Here is a 12,864-nt window from a genome sequence, read left to right as displayed (position 1 = left end):
CGAAAGGCTCTTTTATTCTCTCTCCAAGCCAGGTCACACGGCTATCATTATTCAATTGATACATAAAGGAAACAGTATAAAACATCATTACCAAAGAAAAAGGAGTGTTGAGAAGGCTAGCAGTAGGGTAACGGTTCTCCGCACAGATTCCCACACTACTCAACTGAACTCTCTCTTGCAAGAGATGTTACACAATATAACAATAATAACTATAAAGCTACCTCAGGTACAGCACAACTGTGTCTGTTACAAGGTGCCCTCTCACTTAAACATTTTCTTTTTTAAGGAGTTTACTTCAATCTCAGTACATTTTTCGACTTCTAAGCTTTGTGGGACAAATGTGCATCTTATATTGGAGGCTGTCATGAAACACTCCTCCCCCACGAGTCACGTGGTACTGCCCACTGCGTGCAGGGGGATTCACGTCTGTCATTTGTAACCATGCCCCCCCGGGGATTGCATACACCTCGATAGGGATTAATGTTACATGTTAGTCTGTCTACATAAACCCCTGTCAGTGTATACTCCCCGTTGGTCATTGTCACTCTGTAATGTTAAAATGTCTGTGTAGCTGTTACACCTGTTTGTATCGTCTTCAGTTGTGTGTGGGTTAGCCTTGTTAGGTGTTAAGTGTAGAGTCATGTCACCTGTAAATGTTATATGTGAGTGCCACCATTATTGTCTACATTGTGTGTGAATAAACGTCACCGTCACAGTCGAGGGAGTCTGTGCGTTCTGTTCCACGTCCTGCGGCACTCGGGCCAGCTTTACAGAGGCATTGCTGCCAACCATATACTCCTGAATAGGTCCAGTCTCCTAGAGACATGGAAATTTCTCAGTAATTCTACAACTCGCAGTATTTGGAGACTTGTGGGATAGGCTGTGTAGTAGAAAAGTGCATATTCAAGAGCCTGCTTAATATCTGATTTCACACTTGTGAAAGGGTACCCACCTGTTCCTTTTTAAACTTTGTTTACTTCCCTACTAAAATGGCTCTCTTACTCATCTTAGTTAAAAAGTATTGAAATTCTCTTAATGCATATTGAGCAGGTTTTCTATCTGTTGGTGTCCTTGATTACTGAAGTGTGCTTCTGATCTCTGCCTGTGTGTTAGACTTTGATCATTCTTGGTTGCCCCATTTGACTGGACACCATGACTGTTTACCCTGTTTTTTGGATGATCTTCCCGTTTTTGATTGTTTATTTGTGTGTACTCTTTTCATATTAAATATTTAGTAAGTTAGCAGGATCCAACTATACTGCTTAAAATGTTTTGCCTCTCTCCAGCTTTAAAATTCAATTTCAATATCCATGTCTGCCTCAACTCTGTACAAACATAATTATTCTCTTTGGTAGTTTTTAATGGGAAGGTGTTTTTTTAATGAGTGACCATGAATATGGTGAGTAGGAATGAGTACAAAATGTCATTTAAACTCAGAATAACTTTATTTTATAACTGCCAAAAGCCAAATACAAAACAATTTTTCATCCTAAATATTGTTACCATCATATGTTGCATGTAACACCTGCAGACTGTAGTGCAATAAGATCTTACATTTATAAAGAGTGTAGTTGCACTAACTTGCAGGTTTGTGTTAAATTTTGAAATATCACTGCACTGTTTAATATGTGCACTAACCTTGCTTTCCTGTTTTAAGGAAATGAATCTTGAGGGAATCTTGAGTTGTCTGCTATGTATTTTAGACATGTGTGAACTTTACAGCTGCCACTGTAATCTTCCAAACACAGACTGATAATTCCATGTTTGAATTTAAGAAGAGCAGTGCAGCAGCTGAGTGTTCTCCAGCTGCCTCCACCTCCTACTCAGTCCCATCAGCCCCAGAGCCTGCATCCTCCAACATCTGCTTATAGCGGCTTTTGAAGAACCCAGCCTGGAGTTATATACAGGAATAAAGCAGTCAAATACAGAGTCAAACAAATATCACCCATTAAATGTTTATACGGCACTGGACACAGGAATTCTGGCAGTGACAATAGCAAATGGTAACGAGCAGAAATGACCTTGTAGAGGCCAGCAGTGATGAGAGCCAAAATCAGCAGCCCTGCTACTGCTCCTCCAATTATCTCCTTAACGATGTTTTTCTCCTCATACACCTCCACCTGGGTATTAATCTACACACACACACACACACACACACACACACACACACACACACACACACACACACAAACACACACACACAAACACAAACACAAACAAAATCAGTCTATGGCAAAGGATTCAGGATCTTGGAGAACCGTTAACATCAACTTGATTCTACTGTATCAACAATGTGTCAATATCAGGGGATTTTGCAACTAAATACTAAAGTGTGATTTATTAATACATCAACATGCAGCGCTATAATGTATTGATACAGCAACATGCAACACTATATTGTGTAAATCAAAGTTTCACATCCTAGACCTGGAGAAAATATTTCCAGCTTTAAATATCCGATATTTGAAAATCTTCAAATTTTCAGATTCTAAATTTTGTTTTGTAATCATATGGGTGCCTGCAAATCTTGCAAATACAAGATTTCAATTAACATTAGGTTTCTTTTAATTACTTCACTAAACATTATGTGCTTACAGAAACATGCATACCACATAATGACATGAGACTTTGTTTGTATAAAGTGATTACATATAGGTGAATAATGGATAATCATGAGAAACAATGATTATTACAAGTTGGTGGACTCTTCACTGGTACTGTAATAGTATGCTGATAGTAGTAAAATTACATATATTTTAGCTTTGTATACACAAAAACAAATTTAAGTCTTTTTTTATTAGGTAAATTGAATAACACTGATTCTGCATTCATATGATTCTGACTACAGATGTTTATATTATGAATACACTTAAAATGTTTTTGTATGTTCTGTAATGTACTTCATTGCTTAGGTGGACACACAGTAGACAGAAGGGATTTACGTGACATCTTCAGATAAAAAGTAAATTTATTTACCAGGCCTGTGGGTGCAGTATGTAGAGAATCAGAGGAAAAGTAGACATATTTATTTTTGTCATATTCCAGAGTTGCTGTACTGACCAGCTCAAAAACTGCAGATCGGAGTCCAGTCTGAGAGTGTGGCAATACATGAACAATTAATAGTAAAAAAAAAATAAAATAAATAAAAATTAAAAAAAAGTAAAAATACGAACACTCTGTACTGGTAAAAGTATCAATGTTGCCATATAATAGGTTAACAGAACTTGTTGTAAAAATATTTAGTAATATAAATATATCTTTAAAATATATTTATTTATTTATTTATTTATTTATTTATTTATTTATTTATTTATTTATTCACCTGTTCAATCCACCCAGAACTAACATGTCCAGAGATGTTGTAGAATTTTGACTCCCTTCCCATCAGATTTGCATTACACCTAAAAAGTCTGCACACAGCCACAGAACAGTTCTAAAACACAAAGAGAGTTTCCATTGGTTATGTTTACACTGAGTACACGCAATCATGAAATGATTTATTATATTACATAGAGAAAGCTTTACTAAGACAATTTGTGTAATTCTCTGTTAAAGAAATGCTGTGTTGGGAAACAAAGCCATAACAGTTACTCACCACTTTGTGGTGATTTTTTAGTGCTGCCACAAAATCAGGGACTGTGGGTTGCTCATCTCTGTCTACAATACAATCTTGAATCTAAAGAAAAAAACAATTACCATAAGATTCTCTGCTTGTAAACTTGCAGGATATGAATTGTATCTACTATAGGATTAAATTTCAGTGCTGATTCATCAATGTTTAAAATGTTTGCATTGATATATTAGCATACCTGCAAATCCTTAGTGGTCCAAATGTCCTTATCTCCTAATGTTATTGGGACTTTGATTAAAATGGTGAGTGTTAAGTCCCTTAGGTCATTCTGGACCTGATAGATAAAGAGATAGAGGGTGAGAGACAGACAGATAAATGGATAGATGGATATATAGAGAGGGAGAGAGAGAACACACAGATTTAATCTGAAAGATTAAATGATTCTCTGCTGCATTATATCTGTTCTGTTATATAGTCCAAAGGCAAAGGTGTTCTTTATCTTCATACTTTGAGGATTTGACTGACTGGTTTCTCAAGGTTGTTCTTCCCTGCAGTGAAGTTAATGTGGATGCTGGACTTCTCATACCTTCAAATAAAAGCAGTAACAGGATATTACTAAAAGATCACTGAAACAGATATCAAGACGGCTGAATGGTGCAGGTAGAAACCACACAGTGTTCTCATTTGAGCACACAGAGCCAACCTACAATGCTAGTAGTGTGGGTTTCATATGAATCAGAGAAGGTGTGCATCACCTTCTTTATTAGAGTTCAAAACATACTGGGAACTGACACTGAATAAATAAATATAAAACAAAACCACATTTAAGGAAAAGCATCAAGATATGTAAAGAGGAAGGGGATAACTAACCTGATCAGTGAGATGTAGATGCCATATTTGACACCAATGGTTCTGTTTTTGAACAGTTCGCTGTTCTCTGAGTGTTTGTCATTGCCGCTGTAAGGACACTTGGGTCAGTGTAGTACAACATACCTTTTACAATACACACCTAAACACTTGGTTGCAGTTTGTTCGATTCATGCTCTGAATGCAAAGGGCCAATATTTTGGGATAGATTAACAATGAGGAAACATTTTAAGACTTTTATGTCTATAACCTTGTGATATTATGCTTGTCACTACTCGTAACATTTGTGTAAAATATTTCTGTCTTGTTGGGTAACAAAGCACTTTGTAAGTTGATCTGGATAAGAGTGTCTGCTAAATGCCATAAATGTAAGTCTTGGATGACCCTTTGAAACAAAAGGCATGAATGTTATCCACAGAATGTTATCCTTCCGCAAGAATGAAAATATGATTTTAAATGCAGCTGGTCTTTGAAAAATGTTCTCAAAAGATTTCATTAAGTTACCCACAGATGCAGACATTAGAACATGTGAAATGTGTTCGTTATGAAAAATATCAGGACATACCTGGAAGCAGTAGCAGTGAACATCATCGTTTTATCAAAGTTAACATCTTTGTTTATGTTATATGTAATGTCAAAAATGGCCTAATGGGAAGATGGAAATCAGGAGATGAACAGCTTTTCATTTAAAAGATATCATGGAATGCTCCCCCTCCCACTGATCATGTGGTATGGCCCACCTAGTGCAAAAGGAGTTCCTCATTGACTGAGATTTGTCCTATTTGTAACCGTCGAGGGAGTCTGTACATCCTGCTCCTTGCCCTGCGGCACTCGAGATGTTACAAAGGACTGTTCCTGAACTAAAGAACATGCTCTTTCAGCGTTCAATAGCTGACTTCTCTTTTCTTTTCTTTGATTTAAAAATTGTTTTTCCCTTAAAAATAACCTCTCCTTTCACCCTCTGTGGGGACTGTCAGAATACAATCAACAAGATAACACTGGTGCACTCCTGTTTGCAATTTATGCCATTAGCAGGAGGAACTCTCCAGTTTTACTTTATTTATTTATTTTCAGTTAGGTGTAGATCATTTTAAGAGCCTGTAAATAATTTTAGTTTTGGTAAACCTCTGTATATTTTAGTTTTTATTCATCCTTGTTTTTGTTTAGTTTTAGTTTTTAATATTTATTATACAAGCTCTAATGACAAGTGGTATCAGATAAGGTTATAATTAATTCAAAATGTATTTTATATAAACTTGAAATAATTTAATTTCACCAACAGTTCTTGACTTGTAGTATGACCAAGCGGCAAGTCTCTGCATAGCTAGTTAATGCTAAATATAAATGTCAGGCAAACTGATTCATGGTCACATGATGATGTCCATGAACTACTGGTTCTTTGGTAAATTAATCCTCAGGAGTTCGCCTACATAATCGTCAAAAGGGACAAGCTCGGAAACAGCCAAAAGTCCGTCCCTTCTATCGACTGCAGGTCATTGCAGTATAATTCTGGGCTTGAAGCCCAGAAGTGGGCTTAGTCAGCCAATGCTATCCAACTGTGGCTCAGCCCAAACATGGATGAATGGCATGTTTGATCTAATGGATCAACTGAAATAAGGCAAGATGACATAACTCCATTCATATGTGCAGTTGTTGAGATTGACTGGGCAACAGTTGTTTGTGTTTTGATGTAGCACTATATAAGTGAATTCAATGCCTCTGCTTAGTATTAGCAACTCCCTTTTTTATGCATTCATACTCTACTACTGCTGAATACTCAATAAACAACATATTAGTTGTAAAGCTTGTAGTTCACGGCTGATGTTTCTAATTTTTTTTGTGGGTATATCAATCACTGCATTATATAAATTTTATGAGTTGAGACTGAATTAACATAAATTAATTGTAATTAAAGACTGATTCATTAATCACAACCTATTTTAATTTCATCAAGGTTCATCAAAGTGTTCATGTCACTACAAAACTAAATACAATCATTTGACAAACACTAAAAACATTTTAAATTATCCTTAATGCTGAAAATATTTTTAAGGTTATTGCAGGAATATACCTTAAACAGATTATTCTAAGTGAAGGTGCTGAATATTGTGCAAGTATGTATTCACAATATTTCCCTAATTGTAATGTGTCATGATTAGTCCCTCCCAGATTCCAGCTTCCGTGGTTTCCCTGTCGTGTGTTTTAGTTCTATGCCTTAGTTTCGTTTTCTTCTCCCCTCGTTTGATTGCTTGCACCTGTCCCTCGTTTCTACCATTGGTTCTTGTATTTAAATTCTGTCTTGAGCCCTGTGTTTTGGCTGTTCATTTGAATGGTTGTGTTTGTGATTGAATTTGTTGGTTTGTACTCCGTGTATTCTAGCCTTCGTTTCTTAGCCCTGAATTTTCCCTAGCCTTAGTTATAGCCTGCTTCCCCGTTTGCCTTTGTGTGCGTTTATTTGTTAATCATGTATCCCCGTAGTCTCCGTGTCGGCTCTTTGACCCTGGACTGCCTTAACGACTCTGATTTTGGATTAGTCCATAATATATCTCGCTCTTTTCCGCATATGCATCTGCCTTCTTACCGCTCAACGTTACATAATGCTAACCTAGACACAAGACTGATTTAATTTAGCCCTATGTTAACAGTTAACAAAAATCTAATGCCTTGTTTTCTCACCCAAACTTAGCTCTAATATTATTTTATCTACCTTCTTAGCATCACAAGTTTAAAAAATATTTTCATGGAATATTTCATAAACCATGTAACTTATCATCTCCACAGTTGATGGTATAGGAATTGAACAAATATTTTGATTTACCAAACCATTCTCCCTGAAGATGGGTTTGCTAATATGACACATGGAGGACCCCAATGAACCTTTGTCATCACTGTCCAGAGATATGCATTCCACTCTTCCCTGCTCAGATACAGGAAATACAGAAAATCTGTTATTCAGGTGGAATATGAGGCCAATCTAATAAAGGTGAATTTAAACAGTATGAAATCGAGATTCTGCTGAGACCGACCAATGTCTTGTATAAGCCCTCATTAACTGAGAACACATTAAATTATAACAGTCAGCAAATTGTAATTCCACAGTGATCAATTGCATTTGCACAGGCAGTAGATAGTGGAGGTGTGAACAGCTTATTAACATGGAGTTTAATGACCCAATAAAAGAGGAAAAGACTATTCTAAGACCTAGAACATCTCACTATACATTAATCACAACAAAAACTATTTAATCAGGCTTGGAAAGTTTACAAACATAGCGTCAGCCATGTACACGTGTTAGAATAAATGCTTCAGTACTGTAACATCTTAGAGAAATCTGACAACTTACATGCACACAAGTCCACCAGATGCAAACCTTCTCACCTGATCTCTGATGTAAACCAATACATCACCCTGCTCCTACAATGCACTGCACCTCAACCACAAACCACATCTATGTTCTTCTACATCATTTATTAAATACTTTCGTTGCTTTCTACACTAAACTGTATATTATTTCTGCTGAACCATAAAAATGTGGGAGTACTGCTCTTGCCTGTTTAGTGGTGAATCTCCTGAAGGACAGTCCAAAGGGGTAACTAACAGTTATGAGACTGTTGTAGGAGTTTTCTCCTCTGTTCTCCACAAACACTGTCACATTCATATCCTGCATGATTCCAACTTTTATATCTGACAATCTAGTATATGAAAGCATATGAAGTCAGTGCATGAAATGTTTTCAATAAATTAATAGAAAAAACAATAGGATGATATTGTGGTAATGGTGTTAAGACATTTTATAGTTAAGTATCATTTACATATTGTATACATGACAATAAACGGAATCATCATGGAAACATCATGTGTTTTTACCACTAATGTACTTACCCAGAGAAGTTGAAATCCATTTTGAGATTGTCAATGCAGATCTTATCATCTCCACAGTTTATTTCAAAATCCAGCTATGAAATGAATTTACACTGTTAATAAAACTTACTACCATTGCTAGGTCTCAAGTGCATTATTCTTTACAAATAGCAAGTGTTTTATGTGATTTCATCTGGGTATATGGATAACCTAGTACAGTCACAGTGTTTTTCCACTGAATAAATATTCTTGAGGTCTTTAGTAGCAGCAGAACTATTTTGTTGGTACTATTGCTCTAAGATGAAAGGTTCACCTTGTACTCTTACATTATGATCTGAGGTGGTTTTTATTCCCGGGTGAAGGATGGGCTGTAACCCTTCCACTGTGCCAACTGGGAGTCCCTCAAATGTTAACGTTAACTGATTGGACAGTGGATTTAATGCATCCTCATTGCAAGCCTGTGTGAAAAGAGAAATCAATAATAATAATAATAATAATAATAATAATAATAATAATCACAAGATGAGAATCAACAGAACTGAGCATTATTTGACTTTACTGGGATTTTTACTGAACATTGAAATTCCTGCTTTTTTCACAGACTATGGACACAGTGCTATGGAACAACATGGACTGAGCCAAATGTCATATGTTAATGTGCTGATGCATGTCATATAAAATATAGAGAATATGTGATCTTGCAGGGCTCTTTTCCCTGGGATCCTAGAACATCTGGTAACATGAACCTCTATGAACCCCTAGAACATCTGGTAACATGAACCTTTATGCTTGTTAGCGGGATTCACTTTATTGCTTATTACCCCACTGGATTTGTTTGCCTATCATGTGTTTACTGGTTCTTGACTTGTGTCTGTTTTTTTTACCACACCTTTGGATTACCTCTGTATATCATTAAACTCTGTCATACTAAATTCTTCTCTGCTCATCCTGTCTGACACTCGTGTTCATACTAATTGAGGGTGCTATTAAATATGGTTGTTCCTATGTATTTTTAATAGCACATAATGCAAGCTTTTTTACTGAAATATGTGAGGAAAATAGGATGAAGACAAAAGAAACCAAAATGAAAAACACATGGTTCAGGTGTCAGAGAAAGTCTGACCATAGAGGGAGCAACCATGAGGAAGCATTGATCTTACCTCTATGAAAAAATTATGCTCTTTGCACACCTCATCCAATGTAACAGTCATACTGTCTGACACTGTAGGATTTTTGACTGAAAAGAATGCTCGATAGTTTTGTCGCTTTCCATCAAGCTTTAAAGTATATTTAATATTTGCAGATAAGTCTAAATAAATAGAAAGGAAATACACAATTGACAAAAAAGCAGTGTTATTTAAATTTTTCCAAAATAAAGGTTTTGTTTTATGTACCCACATTTATGGCATTTAGCTGATGATTTTTACCCAAAGCAATTTACAATAATGATTGAGTACAACTTGAGGGTTAAGGGCTTACTCAGGGGCCCAACAGTGGCACATTGGGGCTTGAATCAGCAACCTTCCAATTACAAGTCAAGTACCTTAACCACTGAGCTACCACTGCCCTATACACATATACTCTATGTATGAGTAAAAGAGAGAGAAACCTTCTGGGTAAGTGTGTTTATCCTTCATAGTGAAACACAAACGCAAGATGTTTTCTAAAGGCTTTTCACAGTCTGTGTCTTTAGTGGGGATTTTTGATGGGCTATAGGTTACTTTGGTCACCAAGGATACAATAGGTCTGGACCTAAAGACACAAGATACACATGCATATGAATAACCATTTGGTATTTAAACATAATGTTTATCTCTCACTTTATGCTACAATGTACAGAGGTCTGCTTCTCCATGAACATTTGTCCAAACCTGAGCAATGTGACTGCTCCTTTGCTTCCAACAGCAATATCTGACAGACCATCTCCACTGTGGTCCAGAGCAAACTCACTCAAAGATAAACCAAAGAACCGTAGACCTACATGCACAGATGAACCACTGATTCTCTGTCGTTACAAAACAGTGAAAAGGGATGGAGCATTTTAGGAAAGGAGAATAGCAAAAGTAAATAGGTTTTGTGAGGATGAAGGTGATCATTTTGCAGTAAAATACATCAGTGTTTATCTTCTCTTTGTCTCGCTCTCTCACCTGTGAGTAGGTGGGGTTGATGTCTGCTGTTCTTCCATTAAAAATGTAGATGCTGCCCTGTCCATCATCCTCCAGTGGAGCACCTACCACTACATCTGCAAAATGATCCCCATTTAGATCTCCTGGGCTGGATAATGCAGAGCCAAACCTTCCTTTTTGTCCCATCATTCCTTCTAATGTCTGTGTTGATTGTTCCTGTAATTGTGACTGTCAAAAATAATATAAAATAATGAACTCAAAAACATTACCACACATGTATGACTAGTGGTGTCATTGCTACATACATAGATATTTGAAGATAGCTTGAAGCTCTTGCTATATGAGAAAAGCTGTTGACTGGGCAGTGTATTAAATGTTCCGTTTACCTGCTGTGAAAAGGAGTAAACAAAGATTTTTCCTTCCTGATCCTCTTCCATATACAGTGGAGCAGAAACTAGTAGAAGGTCCATGTAGGAGTCAGCATTCAAGTCTACCACACACACTTCAGCTCCATAGTAGGCACCAATCTGTGGCTGAGGGGAAAAGGGAGTAATTTAGAGAATTTGAAAGCTTTATGATCCATGGCCCACTTTTTAAATTTCATTGTAGTCTGTTTTTAATACAAACTGCAACATGTACAACCTCTGGAGGATCCAGCAGCAACTGCGTCACTTTGTTCAGTGATGATATGGTCACCCTTCCCTTGTGTGCATGTCTTGGAGCTCCCAGAATAACATATTTATCATACCTCATTCTTCCTACTGCCATAGAGTAACCTGGTAATGGGAACACCCAAAATTTTCTGTCCCTTTAACTTCAAATTATGTCCTACCCTTATGAGTAAACAGATTGATAAAACGTTCTTTATTAATCCTTTTCTTAAAAATGTGTTGTTGTTTTTTTTTAAATATAGGTTTAAGTCAAATTTCAAAGTCAAATTTATTTATATTGAACTTTTTACAAAACATGTTGTCACAAAGCACCTTTACAAATATATGGGGCAGATCCCTAATTAGCAAGATGGAGGTGACAGTGACAAGAAAAAAAAAACTCTCTGGGCGGAATTGAGGTAAAAACCTTGAGAGGTTTACATCAGTGTTAAAGCAGTGGTCCTCTTGTCAGATACTGTGAATGGCCGCAAATGGGCCAACATGTATATTAGAGATCTGTACCTAAAAGTGCCAATGAGTGTATATATAAGGGAGGTGTTTCTGTTGTATTGGTGGGAGAATATATACAGACATGTTAGCTTTATGGTGTGCTCTATCTTAATTATTCCAGAATTTGCTGTCTATTCTTTGTTACAGTAGCTGATAGATATAAGAGGCTTCTTACCTAAATAACTGTCATGTTCACTGCCTGTGTGAAAGGAAATGTTTTCTTGATGTGAATTATACTCCTGGTATCCTCCTTTCCACTGGAAAGCTCCGACTATACTCATTATGATGTTTCCCTAAACATGCAAAACATTATATGTTAAAGATGATTAAAAATTTACTTTTTGAATGGTGTGACTACATATTTTTCACTGATGTCATTCATATGCATGTTGGAAAGCAACTTTTAATATAAAATCAACCATAAAGAAAGTTTTGTATGTATTTGAGGATGTGAAATCAACGTTAAAGTACTGATCATTTGTATCCAATAGTTCCATTTGTTGGCTCAGTGGTTATCATATACAAACAAGTACAGGTTATTTTTTGACACCAGAAAAGAACCTGCATAACACTCTAGAACAAAAGGGCTTTCCTGATCACAGGCTGCTGTGCACTACTGTGTTACTTGTTTGGTAACCTAGGCAACCTTTTTCTTACATAATGACCACAGATGCTTACTGTTAAAAGAAAAGTCTAAGAAGAACATTTACATTTGTATTAAATGCTGCATTGAACCCATCCTGTGCAAACTCCATTCTGCTGGAGTCTCCTGATGTCTGGGTTCCTACAAAGAAGCAAAAGCAACAACAACAACAACAACAACAACAACAACAACAACAAAAATAAATTATTATATCATATCTAGAACAGCAATCTTGAAACTTTAATGTTTACGAAAGATAAACATCACTGACATACCCTCAATAGCGATTATCTGCTCCTCCAAAGTTCCACGAATTTTGTCCAACAAGTCATAGTTATCAACCTTGAATATATGCTCATTGTGTGGCTGAGACGCAATGATTCTTAACTCCTTCTGAGCAGATTGACTTTGAAAAGCTCTGCCAACCTTCGAATGTGAGACACAAAGCAAAAAATGTTTGGTCTCCTTCACACAATATCTGAATGTGTGTTAACATTTATTGCATTAGTCAACGGAGTGTTCGAGGCCAACATGGATAAGTCCAAGGCAAAAGTATGACTTTAACAGAATGTAAATGGTGGGGGTTTCCTCTGGTTGTTTACAGCTCAGGAGAATTCCTTAGTAACAAAGTGGGAA

General features: G+C 36.5%; 1 protein-coding gene across 1 annotated transcript in view; it reads right to left on the bottom strand.

Moving 5' to 3' along the window:
• Nucleotides 1–1,426: 1,426 nt before the first annotated feature.
• LOC113569394 (integrin alpha-X-like) overlaps nt 1,427–12,864 on the bottom strand; it is a 20,399-nt gene continuing 8,961 nt past the window's right edge. The window contains exons 9-30 of the mRNA XM_035533261.1: nt 12,504–12,654; nt 12,296–12,369; nt 11,761–11,878; nt 11,068–11,201; nt 10,812–10,958; nt 10,447–10,653; nt 10,171–10,304; nt 9,909–10,051; nt 9,460–9,608; nt 8,626–8,757; nt 8,321–8,394; nt 7,989–8,130; nt 7,257–7,355; nt 5,004–5,083; nt 4,442–4,528; nt 4,079–4,157; nt 3,810–3,905; nt 3,596–3,676; nt 3,323–3,433; nt 2,977–3,090; nt 2,022–2,132; nt 1,427–1,891 (exon numbers count right to left, since the gene is read on the bottom strand). Of these exons, the coding sequence (XP_035389154.1) occupies nt 1,820–1,891; nt 2,022–2,132; nt 2,977–3,090; nt 3,323–3,433; nt 3,596–3,676; nt 3,810–3,905; nt 4,079–4,157; nt 4,442–4,528; nt 5,004–5,083; nt 7,257–7,355; nt 7,989–8,130; nt 8,321–8,394; nt 8,626–8,757; nt 9,460–9,608; nt 9,909–10,051; nt 10,171–10,304; nt 10,447–10,653; nt 10,812–10,958; nt 11,068–11,201; nt 11,761–11,878; nt 12,296–12,369; nt 12,504–12,654 (2,535 nt within the window). The 3' untranslated portion in view covers nt 1,427–1,819. The remainder of the gene's footprint in view (nt 1,892–2,021; nt 2,133–2,976; nt 3,091–3,322; nt 3,434–3,595; nt 3,677–3,809; nt 3,906–4,078; nt 4,158–4,441; nt 4,529–5,003; nt 5,084–7,256; nt 7,356–7,988; nt 8,131–8,320; nt 8,395–8,625; nt 8,758–9,459; nt 9,609–9,908; nt 10,052–10,170; nt 10,305–10,446; nt 10,654–10,811; nt 10,959–11,067; nt 11,202–11,760; nt 11,879–12,295; nt 12,370–12,503; nt 12,655–12,864) is intronic.

This window comes from Electrophorus electricus, chromosome 14 (genome assembly GCF_013358815.1).
Source record: "Electrophorus electricus isolate fEleEle1 chromosome 14, fEleEle1.pri, whole genome shotgun sequence".
NCBI classification, from domain to species: Eukaryota; Metazoa; Chordata; class Actinopteri; order Gymnotiformes; family Gymnotidae; genus Electrophorus; species Electrophorus electricus.
Note: the sequence above shows the minus strand (reverse complement) of the source record. Positions and strands in the feature narration are given on the sequence as shown.